General features: G+C 51.3%; 1 protein-coding gene across 1 annotated transcript in view; it reads right to left on the bottom strand.

The window, feature by feature from the left end:
• The window catches only part of DMAP1 (DNA methyltransferase 1 associated protein 1), a 61769-nt gene extending 54563 nt beyond the window's left edge, over positions 1-7206 (bottom strand). Inside the window, exons 1-4 of the mRNA XM_075322142.1 lie at positions 6966-7206; positions 5320-5411; positions 3547-3742; positions 923-1081 (exon numbers count right to left, since the gene is read on the bottom strand). Coding sequence (XP_075178257.1) covers positions 923-1081; positions 3547-3742; positions 5320-5411; positions 6966-7067 — 549 coding nt within the window. The 5' untranslated portion in view covers positions 7068-7206. The remainder of the gene's footprint in view (positions 1-922; positions 1082-3546; positions 3743-5319; positions 5412-6965) is intronic.
• Between the last annotated feature and the right edge of the window lie 5746 nt (positions 7207-12952).

The following is a 12952-nucleotide window of genomic DNA, read 5'->3' as shown; positions in this document are numbered from 1 at the left end:
CATTATAGCAGAGGTGGTGGTGACCCCGACTAGTGGAGTTAAGGGCTATTTTTAGGGACAGTCACCGCGGAACGGGGAGTATCCACAAAATTAAGGTACCCTCCATTGCCAAGAAGGGGGAGATAGGCTCTGCCCCAACCTGTCTGGCCAATTTGAGATCTTGCCTGTAGCCGTATTCCTGACACCTCACTGTTGCGGTTCTCTGCGCTTTTCTATGCCCACATGGTCAAGGTTTTATTCCATTTTAAAGTTGAATAATAAAGATTGTATTTTTAAGAGGTTTTGCTGATACTGGAATCTTATTACATATACTTTTTTTTTGTTTTTCACCTAGAGATAAGGGGCAGCAGAGAGGAGGAGGAGGAGAGCTGTGACTGCAGGGACCTAGAGGACAGGAGGCAGCAGAGAGGAGGAGGAGCAGAGCTGTAACTGCAGGGACCTGGAGTCAGAAGGCAGCAGAGAGGAGGAGGAGAACTGTGAGTACAGGGACCTAGAGATAGGGGCAGCAGAGAGGAGGAGGAGAGCTGTGAGTGCAGGGACCTAAAGGCAGGGGGCAGCAGAGTGGAGGAGGAGAGCTGTGATTGCAGGGACCTAGAGACGGGGAAGCAGAGAGGAGGAGGAGGAGAGCTGTGAATGCAGGGACCTAGAGACATGAGGCAGCAGAGAGGAGGAGGAGAGCATTAGGGCTGTATGAGGTCTATAGAAGCTCAGCGGCAGCTTACTATTGCCCCTTACCACTGCCGATCAGGTGCCAATGTGCGGCTTCTATTCCCATACATGCTGCTCTGCTTGAGAACAGAACTTGTGGCGCTATCGCTCGGCTTCTACATGCAGCGGCAATAACCAGGGTCGCCAATTGTGGATTTGCATATGTGGTCCATAGATAACGGGACCCCCGCTACCCACCATCTGTGGCTCTTACCTTGAATTGCTGGTGGTCATAGCGGTCGTGAATAACGATGAAGCGCAGGTCAAAACGCCGGCAGAGGTCGAACAAGTGGTCGGTCTCTGCCTTAGTCCAGCCGTCGTCATGTAGATACATCTGGTATTCCTGCTCAGAGTATACGGGGATCTGTACCGTCTGGAAGGAGAGAAATATGGCAATGTGAGGTCCCTGCACACGTCCTGCAGTCACTGTGCAGAGGTCCATACACCACTCACGTTACCTCGGTGTGCAGAGGTCCATACACCACTCACGTTACCTCGGTGTGCAGAGGTCCATACACCACTCACGTTACCTCCCTGTGCAGAGGTCGATAAACCACTCACGTTACCTCCCTGTGCAGAGGTCCATACACCACTCACGTTACCTCAGTGTGCAGAGGTCCATACACCACTCACGTTACCTCCCTGTGCAGAGGTCCATACACCACTCACTTTACCTCCCTGTGCAGAGGTCGATAAACCACTCACGTTACCTCCCTGTGCAGAGGTCCATACACCACTCACGTTACCTCCCTGTGCAGAGGTCCATACACCACTCACGTTACCTCCCTGTGCAGAGGTCCATACACCACTCATGTGACTGTAAATTAGAATCTCAGCAGAACGGACCCCACCGTCACCACTGCACATACCGGGGAGCAGACCAGTTCCCTACACCAGTACACACACGCACAGGCAGAAGCTCGACAGTTCCCTGGAAAATCTGCAGAAAGGTTGTGTCCCCCCAAGAGGCAGCGGTCTATCATTGCAACCGTGTAACACTTGATGTGATCCCAGCTACACTGCACCATTATTAACGTCTGCCCTCCCTAATGATTAAAGAGGTTTACGTATAGCTTCAGCATATTCTGCAGCGCTGTACACCTCAGAAAACAGAATTCAACAGATACCAAGAAAAACGAGGGTCCAGATCACAAGCTACAATCTGAGAGGAAACAGGGGGAACAGATACCAAGAAGAGCAAGGGGCCGACTCAAGCTACAATCTGTGAGGAAATGGGGGCACAAAGGGGAGAAAGTGACGAACAGTGATTATAGCGGTATTCAGATAATAACCAGCCAGGATCAATGCAAAATGCTGCGTCTCTATAGAAGTCAGTAACCTCAGCGAGAAAGAGAAACCTGCCCCAAAGTGCCCCCCGGGGTCACAAAATACTGCCCTCAGAATAATTCCCGGCCTCTAATGACCCTCTGCTTCTCCAATCGTCTGCAGCTTTCTAATAGACCTACCACTTGTCTTTTGCTGAATTTTCATGGCCTCCGACTGGCAACACAGCCACCCGGTGACGAGCAGCACAGCCACGTCACCCCAGTGACCAGCAGCGCAGCCACGTCACCCCAGTGACCAGCAGCGCAGCCACGTCACCCCAGTGACCAGCAGCGCAGCCACGTCACCCCAGTGACGAGCAGCGCAGCCACGTCACCCCAGTGACGAGCAGCGCAGCCACGTCACCCCAGTGACGAGCAGCGCAGCCACGTCACCCCAGTGACAAGCAGCGCAGCCAGTGACAAGCAATGCAGCCACGTCACCCCATGGGTCGGTGGCTGACCCCCACCTTGCTATGCACCCCAATTTGGGATGTATTCCACCTGTCTAGATTTTGGCGGTTGGTGACTGTTCACATTGTCATCAGGCCTTGTCCACAGGCTATTTACTTCATGCAGCATTTGCTTGGACCTGTCCCGCCCACAGCCATGACTCAGTCATGGGTACGGGATTGAAATAGACCAGGTGAGTGCTGCTAAGAGCAGTTCTACTATTCATATGTGAGGCCGTATGGCACATTTTATAAAAATATTTTAGTGTAGGACTGCCTCAAATGAGATTTGCCGTGACGTGGCGAGGCAGCTCAAGAAATTGCAATTTTTTGCCAAAAATCTCAACATTTTTATAATAAGTACAGTTTGGAATTTTTAGTGCTGAAGTGCACATTTAGTGCTGGCTTTTTGTTTTTTTTTTACCCCAGGGACGAGCAGCGCAGCCACGTCACCCCGGAGACGAGCAGCGCAGCGGGGGTGGATGCAGACATGGCATCCATCATCCCAGCAGCGTCCGCTGATCCCTGGTCGCACAGATCAGATATTCAGGCGTCATTAGTACAAACACAAAGTGGAGAAGGCGCAGCGAAGGATCAGACATCAGAGCGCAGACACTTCATGGGCTCTGCAGCTCGCAGTCCTGACTAGTCCAAATCCACCGCACACAGGCACCAGGGGGTGCTCCACATCCACCAAGATGTGAAGGAAATCATCCGAGCCAAGAAAGCTCTCCTGACACTTAGTTCTGCCTATTAGCTGTGTACATATGTCCTTGAATTACAAACAACCCCTGTGTGGTGGACACTGCTCCGCACACAACTGAAACAAACCCTCAGCTGTGAAAAACATCTGCATTCTAGATGTAAAATGAAAAGCTTCCAAACACTAAAAGCAAAGAGGAGAAAACTCTGTATAATCCCAGATCCCTGACCCCGGGGCTGCGGACGCTCACTGCCCCCCATCACCGTCCCATCATAACCCCTAATCTTCTCGACGGACATTATCACCCACACAGAATACAATACACGAGAAAGCTGCCGATAGAACAGGACACCGCACAAACCTTATTGAATCTGGCAAAAGGGTAGTCCTTGCCCTCCTCTGACGCCCGTCTCCAGTGGTAGAATATGGTGCCGTCTTTCCGGGCCGGGTTGGTGAAGGGCATCCACTTCCAGGGTCGCACTTTCTTGCAGCCCAGTTTTGCCTTGACGGTGCGGTATCCCTGGGTGGTGTCACTGGGTAGTAATGGAGGAGCATCTCTGCAAACAGAACAGCAAGAGGGTGACCAAGACGGAACGGGGGAACCAAGCCGCAACGTGCCAGAGAGGACAATGCAAAGACCGCAGGACAATACACCAGAGCGGGCACAACAGGACGACGCAAAACACACAGCTCCCACCGATCAAGAGCCCCACAGCAAAGACCGCAGGACAATACACCAGAGAGGGCACAACGGGACGACGCAAAACACACAGCTCCCACCGATCAAGAGCCCCACAGCAAAGACCGCAGGACAATACACCAGAGAGGGCACAACGGGACGACGCAAAACACACAGCTCCCACCGATCAAGAGCCCCACAGCAAAGACCGCAGGACAATACACCAGAGAGGGCACAACGGGACGACGCAAAACACACAGCTCCCACCGATCAAGAGCCCCACAGCAAAGACCGCAGGACAATACACCAGAGAGGGCACAACGGGACGACGCAAAACACACAGCTCCCACCGATCAAGAGCCCCACAGCAAAGTCCACGTGAAAATACACCAGAGAGGGCACAACGGGACGACGCAAAACACACAGCTCCCACCGATCAAGAGCCCCACAGCCAAGACCGCAGGACAATACACCAGAGAGGGCACAACGGGACGACGCAAAACACACAGCTCCCACCGATCAAGAGCCCCACAGCAAAGTCCACAGGACAATATACCAGAGAGGGCGCAACGGGAGAACGGAAAACCCACAGCTCCCACCGATCAAGAGCCCCACAGCAAAGACCACGGGAAAATACACCAGAGAGGGCGCAACGGGACGATGCAAAACCCGGCAAGAGCACAGACCACAGGACAATTCACCACAGGCATCTCCTGATCGTACCATTATGTCTCACCACCCTGTGCTGGAACCGTCTCCTGTGCAAACCACAGAGGTTAAAACCACCCAACTACCAGGAGGGTAAGGTCCTGTACACACTGCCCAGCACTCATCGTACATACACATCTGACCCTGTACTGATCCCCAATTACATCCTATATTCCAGAGCTGCACTCACTATTCTGTTGGTGCAGTCACTGTGTAAATAGATTACATTACTGATCCTGAGATACCTCCTGTATTATACTCCAGAGCTGCACTCACTATTCTGCTGGTGCAGTCACTGTGTAAATATATTACATTACTGATCCTGAGTTACCTCCTGTATTATACTCCAGAGCTGCACTCACTATTCTGCAGGTGCAGTCACTGTGTACATACATTACATTACTGATCCTGAGTTACCTCCTGTAGTATACTCCAGAGGTGCGCTCACTATTCTGCTGGTGCAGTCACTGTGTCCATACACTACTGATCCTGAGTTACCTCCTGTATTATACCCCAGAGCTACACTCAGTATTCTGCTGGTGCAGTCACTGTGTAAATACATTACATTACTGATCCTGAGTTACCTCCTGTATTATACTCCAGAGCTGCACTCACTATTCTGCTGGTGCAGTCACTGTGTAAATATATTACATTACTGATCCTGAGTTACCTCCTGTATTATACTCCAGAGCTGCACTCACTATTCTGCTGGTTCAGTCACTGTATACATACATCCATTCGCCTTACTTCTTGTCGGAGTACAGGAGGGCGTACACCTCGCGGTGCATTCCTTCCGGCCTCTTGAATGTCAGGGTCTCAGAAGATTTCTTGGACTTTTTCTGTAAGGAAAACCAATGTTTACAGGTTCTGCTTCTCACAAGGAGCCACAGCTGACAAACATTTAAAGGGCCGGTGTCTTCTGCTTATTGTGTTAGGTCTACATTCACGCTCATGAGCTCCATTGGCGGTCAGGTAATGAGGATATTTATTCTACCTATCCTGAGTAGGTCCTGGTTGTGACCGCATGTCACATGAGGGGACAGTACCGGGTGTGGCCGCATTGGGGGGGTACGGTTCTGGATGTGACAGAACGTGAGGGGGAGGATAGGTAGGTCCTGGGTGTGACCGCAAGTGAGGGGGTGATTTACAGGGATGGTCCTTGGTGTAACCACATGGGAGGGTGGGGAGGGACGGGGGTGGATTTGACTGCATGTTGCAAATGGGGGGACGGAGATGGATGTGACTGTATGTGAAGGGGGGGACAGTCCTGGGCTGCATGTGAGGGTGGGGGGGACGTGGGTGGATGTGAAGATTTACAGGGACGGTCCTTGGTGTGACCGCATGTGAGGGGGGATTTACAGGCACGGTCCTTGGTGTGACCGCATGTGAAGGGGGGAGGCACTGTCCTGGATGTAACTGCATGTGAGGGTGGAGGGATATGGCTGCATGTTGTAAGGGGGTGGCAGTGGTGGGTGTGACTGCATGTGAGGGGGGGCGGTCCTGTGCTGGATGGGAGGGTGGAGGGGATAGGGATGGTCCTGTGTGTGACCGCACGTGAGGGTAGGGAAGACGGGGACGGTTTTGGATGTGACTGCACGTGGGGGGACGGTTCTGGATGTGACTGCACGGTTCTGGATGTGACTGCACGTGAGAGGGAGGAAAGGTAGGTCCTGGGTGTGACCACAGGTGAGGAGGGGGATTTACAGGGATGGTTCTTGGTGTGACCGCATGCAAGGGGGGGGGGGTCCTGGATGTAACTGCATGTGATGGTGGGGGGTGGGGGGGGGGACTGTCCTGGATGTGACTGCATGTGAGGGGGGGGGGGGGGGTAGGGGGACGGTCATGGGCTGCATGTGAGGGTGGAGGATGGTCCTAGGTGTGACCGCACGCGAGGGGGAACAGTCCTGGATGTGACTACACGTGATGGTGGGCGGGGACTGTCCTGGATGTGACTGCATGTGAGAGTGGGGGACGGACTTAGGTGTGAGTGCATGTGAGGGGAAGACGATCCTGGATATGACTGCATGTGAAAGGGAGGGGACGGTCCTGGGCTGCATGTGAAGGTTGAGGGTATGGTCCTGGGTGTGACTGCACGTGAGGGTGGGGGGGATCTTGGATGTCACTGCACGTGAGGGTGGGGGGGGACGGGGACTGTCCTGGATGTGACTGCAAGTGATGAGGGATCTGTCCTGTCCTGAATGTTGCTACATATGAGGGGGGGATTCGGCCCTGGGAGTGTCTGCAAGGTGGAGGGGGGGAACGATCCCAGGTGTGTCTGCACGTGGGGGGGGAACGGTCCAAGATGTGACAGTACGAGTGGGGGGGACGGTCCCGGGTGTGTATGCACGTAGAGGGGGGGACGGTGTGTCGGTTGTGGCGCCGCCGGGTCTCACCTTGTCCGCATTGATAATGTCCTTCTTGCTGATGATTCCCGGGCTCTCCTGATCCACGCCTCCCAACTCAAGAATATCCCGGACATCAGCCCCAGTCGCCATGGTGACACTGAACGGGACCAGAGAGACACCGATGCCGTAAAAAATCGTTAGACTGGACGGCCAAGGGCTGCGGAGACCGTCACCGTGACTACAGCGGGATCGCCGCGCGGCGTAGTGACGTCACGCAGACGCTTCTTGTCGCACAGTGATGAGGAGAAGAGAATAATGTGCGCCACCTGGCGGAGAAGCGGGAAACAACACCGAGCGCTGAGCACAGAATCAACGGAAGGAGCGCGAACACCGCGAGAACCCGGGGACGGCAGAGAGGAAGCCGCCAGTATTGTGGAGCTGCCAGCTTCATACTGCAGGGAGACGATGAGGGGCGCTAGTCATAGATCTCAGAGGCGGAGCCGGGATTCCCGGGGCTCAGCGCCCACTAACCCGGTTTGCGTAGTCGTCGTGTGAGTTTCTTACAGTCACGTCTACAGGCCGGTGTCCCTATAAGTCTAGAAATCACATGTGAGCCGCCATGAAAGGAGCGCCGGATCCTGACAGTGAGGAGACTACACGCTGCGAGGCCTAATGCAATCATAAGGTCTGTCCCGTTGTGAGGTGTCTGCAGTCCGTGTGTCCCCCTCCCTCTGTGTGTGTCACTGTCTCCCTCTGTGTGCCCCCCCCCCATGTGTATGTCTGTCTCCCTCCGTCCCCTTTGTGTGCTTCTGAGTTCTCCCAGTGCGCACACTGTCAGGATTCTCTGGTGCCGATGGTGTGCGTGGACGGTCAGTGCTTGTATGAGATTCCTATACATGCAGTCACATGCTGACTAGACGTGTCCGTCCTTTCTTCATGTTCAGTGAGTGGCACGGCATGTTTCTAGTCTGCACATAATTGTATGTATTGTAATCACACACTTGCGATTTGCTCACCTCCCATTCTCACCGCCAGCACCAGGGAATCCTAATGGTGTTTAGTGTGCGCTGTGATAATTCAGAAGCCAAGAGGCATATAGTGACTGCAGACTCATCACAAACCGAGACAGGCTGTTTAACCCCTTTATGACCATGGATGTACCTATCTGTCCTAGAAGGGAGGTAGTTCTTGACCTAAGACATATATGTATGTCCTGGCAATCACGGGGGCATGGAAGTGGCGCCCGCTGCAATCACCGCTGGAGGCTTGAATTTCCCGAGCCCCGTCTCTCACAGCCAGGAACAGTCCCCCAACTGTTCATGACTGTTTAACCCCCTAAATGCTGCGATCATGCCTGCAGCGCTGACAGCCATGCTGCAATGATCGAGCGCTGCAGAACATTGCACCTGCGATCAGAGCTGTGAAAGGCGACACAGGGGAAAGGTAGAAGGAAGAAAAAATATCAGAAAAAAATTAATTCCAACAATCAGTTATATTTATGAAAAAAAAAGATACAGATATTTGGTATCGCCGCGTCCATAACACCCTTAGCGATAAAACTCACGCTATTTAACCCCTTCAGTGAACACCTAAAAAAAACTATTTTCATCATACGGCTGACAAAAAAAGGTTTATTCTTCACCACCCAATATTATTACATTTTGTAACCCCTGTGGTGTTAATCTGCTCACTGCACCCCTGGATGAATTCATTGAGGGGTGCAGGTTGTAGAATGGGGTCACTTGTGGGGGGTTTCTGCTGTTCTGGAACCTCAGGGGCTCTGCCAATGTGACAGGGCACCCACAAAGCATTCCAGCTAAATCTGCCTCCAATATGGCGCTCCTTCCCCACACATGGGGTATCTCTGTACTCCAGAGAAACTGCACCACACATTGTACAATATATTATTTCCTGTTTCCCTTGTGAAAATGAAAGATTTGGGGTTAAAGTAATTGCTTTGGCTCCTGTGAAGCCGCTGAAGGGTTAATAATCTTGGATGGGGTGTGGAGCAGTGTGAGGGGCGCAGTGTTTACAATGGGGTCACTTTTGGGTATTTTCTGTCCCCTCCACCTCTCAGTCACTTCACATGTGAGGTGGCCCTTAAAAAAAATAAATGGTTTTGTAAATTTTATTGGAAAAATGAAAAATGTAACTTCCTAAGAAAAAAAGATGATGTTTCATAAATGTGAAGTGAGGAGCGGGGGATGGGATTATCTGTGACGCACGCTGAGGTTGAAGGGCAGAAACGTGAAAAGTTTCAAAGTTGTGAAGTTTTTGCTAAATTTCAAATATTTTCACAAATAAACACAAATGATATAGTCCTAAAATATCAACTTAAATAAAGGACAATACGTCACAGAAAAAATAATCTCCGAACCGCCGGGATCCACAGACGCTGCAGAGATGTCACCGCATACAGGGACGCCGGGTAGAAGGGAAAAAATGGCCAAATCATGAAGGTGAAAACCGACCAAGGGTGAAGGGGTTAATGCTCCTAATATAAATAAAAACATATTAACTAGGGATAATCGAATACTTCGATTATTCGGCTTCACGAATATTTTCCGAATACCTCACCGCTATTCGACTATTCGGAAATATTCGATGTGCAATGTAAGTGTATGGGAAACCCGAATAACAACTATTCGGTATTATTCGGGCTTCCCATAGACTTAGGGGTACTTCTCACACAGTGAGATCGCTAGCGAGATCGCTGCTGAGTCACAGGTTTTGTGACGTACCAGTGACCTCATTAGCGATCTCGCTGTGTGTGACACTGAGCAGCGATCTGGCCCTTGCTGTGAAATCGCTCATCGTTACACACAGTGCTGGTTCATTTTTTGCTCGTTGCTCTCCCACTGTGAAGCACACGTCGCTGTGTTTGACAGTGAGAGAGCAACGATCTGAATGTGCAGGGAGCCGGTGTCTGGAAGCTGCGGACGCTGGTAACCAAGGTACACATCGGGTAACTAAGCGAAGCGCATTGCTTGGTTACCCGATATTTACCTTGGTTACCAGCGTCCGCAGCTGCTAGAAGCCGGCTGCCTGCTCCCTGCACACGTAGCCAAGGTACCCATCGGGTAACTAAGCGAAGCGCTTTGCTTGGTTACCCGATATTTACCTTGGTTACCAGCATACGCCGCTCTCAGGTTGCCTGTGCTGGCTCCCTGCACACGTAGCCAGAGTACACATCGGGTACCTATGCTTTGCTTAGTAACCCGATGTGTATCCTGGCTACAAGTGCAGGGAGCCAGCGCTAAGCGGTGTGCGCTGGTAACCATGGTAAATATCAGGTAACCAAGCAAAGCATTTTGCTTAGTTAACCGATATTTACCTTGGTTACCAAGTGCAGCATTGTTTCCACAAGTCGCTTGTGGCTGGTCAGTGGTGAGATCTGCCTGATTGACAGCTCACCAGCGACCATGTAGCGAGGCACCAGCGATCCTAACCAGGTCATATCGTGGTCGGAATTGCTGGTAAGTCGTTTAGTGAGACGGTACCCTTACATTGCGCATCGAATAGTTGAAAAGCGGCGACCTATTCGGAAAATATTTGCGAAGCCGAATATTTGAGGTATTCGATCATCCCTAATAGTAACCCTTAACTTGTCACACGGCACAAAATTATCAACAAGCAAGATATCAAGTAATCTCTTCACTCTTCCTCCAGTAGGGGGCGCTGTCCCTCTGTACTGTAGATATGACGTTTCGCTTTTCCTCCAGCAGAGTGCAGTGTCCCTCTGTACTGTAGATATGATGTTTCGCTTTTCCTCCAGCAGGGGGAGCTGCATTGTTCTACTTTGCAGCCTCAGTATCTGCTGTCATTAGGTGAATTACAATGCAAGGAAACTAAAGTACAAACATTGTGAGTGCGGCCGGCAGATACGCAGTGATAAGCGGCAAACAATGGCAGGTTGTAAGCTGCAGCCCTTCACTGGGGAAGTCCTGTGTAAATATAGAAAGGATGACTTGGCTGAATATTGTCCTCTGTGTCTTGGTTTAGTGCTACTTATTATTATAGCTCCATTTATTCCATGGCGCTTTACATGTGAAAAGGGGCATACATAGGCAAGTACAATAATCATGAACAATACAAGACATAGACTGCTAGAGGAGGAGAGAGGACCCTGCCCGCGAGGGCTCACAGTCTACAGGAGGAGAGAGGACCCTGCCCATGAGAGCTTACAGTCTACAGGAGGAGAGAGGACCCTGCCCATGAGGGCTCACAGTCTACAGGGGGAGAGAGGACCCTGCCCGCAAGGGCTCACAGTCTACAGGGGATGGGTGAGGGTACAGGAGGAGAGAGGATCCTGCCGTGAGGGCTCACAGTCTACAGGGGATGGGTGAGGATACAGGAGGAGAGAGGACCCTGCCTGTGAGGGCTTTCAGTCTCCTTGATCTCAAGTCTTGTGGTCAGATCCATCCAGCTTCTATGTAGCAGTACTCTGCAGAGTGCAGACCTGTAAACGTGTACTTGCATATACAGGATGATGTATCTGCTACACCAATCATACATATATTGAGCGACGCCGCACACACCTGCTCCTGTTGTGACGTTGAGCATCCATATCTCATACTTGTAGTCACAAGATCGCTTGGTGTCATCATCGGCTCCGGCAAATTCTCACAACGCCGTCACTTAGATTGCAGAGTTTGGTGATTAACCCAGACTAACCCTTTAAAATCAGCACGTAACTGTACACCCGCGACCGGAGCGTCATTCAACCTTACATCACCAAGCGCAGAGTTTGGAGGAGGAGGATAATGCTGACGGCCACGGGAAATCTTAATCTTCAGCACAAGACATTGTGGACAGTTGTAGCTTCAGCTTTGTGGGAACATTTTGGGGACCAGCCTTCTTTGCTCCCCAGGATTGTGCCAGGTGCACGAGGTCCATAAAGGAGAAAAGTTAGAATATTAAAAAGAAGACTGTGCTTCCCGCTGTTCTACCTCACCAATAGTCTGAAGACCGCTGATTCTGCAGACCTGACATAATGACTGCAGTGAATACCGCTACTTAATCAACCAAAGAAGAGCAGCACCATGAGTGGTGGATGCAGAAGGGATCATCTGTAATTTTCTGGGACGTGCGGATAAAGCGCAAGCAACACCATGAATGGTGGGTGCAGAAGGGATCGTCTGTACTGTCCGGGACGTGCGAATAAAGCGTGAGCAGCAGCATGAATGGTGGATGCAGAAGGGATTGTAATGTCTGGGATGTGCGGCTGAAGCTCAAGCAGCACCATGAATGGTGGATGCAGAAGGGATCGTCTGTAATTTTCTGGGACGTGCGGATAAAGCGCAAGCAACACAATGAACGGAGAATGTAGAAGTGAACATCTGTAATGTCTGGGACGTGTGGATGAAACGCAAGCAGCACCAGGAATGGTAGATGTAGAGAGGATCGCCTATAAAGTCCGGGACGTGCGAATAAAGCGTGAGCAGCAGCATGAATGGTGGATGCAGAAGGGATTGTAATGTCTGGGATGTGCGGCTGAAGCTCAAGCAGCACCATGAATGGTGGATGCAGAAGGGATCGTCTGTAATTTTCTGGGACGTGCGGATAAAGCGCAAGCAACACAATGAACGGAGAATGTAGAAGTGAACATCTGTAATGTCTGGGACGTGTGGATGAAACGCAAGCAGCACCAGGAATGGTAGATGTAGAGAGGATCGCCTATAAAGTCCGGGACGTGCGAATAAAGCGTGAGCAGCAGCATGAATGGTGGATGCAGAAGGGATTGTAATGTCTGGGATGTGCGGCTGAAGCTCAAGCAGCACCATGAATGGTGGATGCAGAAGGGATCGTCTGTAATTTTCTGGGACGTGCGGATAAAGCGCAAGCAACACAATGAACGGAGAATGTAGAAGTGAACATCTGTAATGTCTGGGACGTGTGGATGAAACGCAAGCAGCACCAGGAATGGTAGATGTAGAGAGGATCGCCTATAAAGTCCGAGACGTGCGAATAAAGCGTGAGCAGCAGCATGAATGGTGGATGCACAAGGGATTGTAATGTCTGGGATATGCGGCTGA

The sequence above is a fragment of the Anomaloglossus baeobatrachus genome, chromosome 8 (assembly GCF_048569485.1).
Source record: "Anomaloglossus baeobatrachus isolate aAnoBae1 chromosome 8, aAnoBae1.hap1, whole genome shotgun sequence".
Lineage (NCBI taxonomy): Eukaryota > Metazoa > Chordata > Amphibia > Anura > Aromobatidae > Anomaloglossus > Anomaloglossus baeobatrachus.
This window is presented reverse-complemented; position numbering and strand designations above follow the sequence as displayed.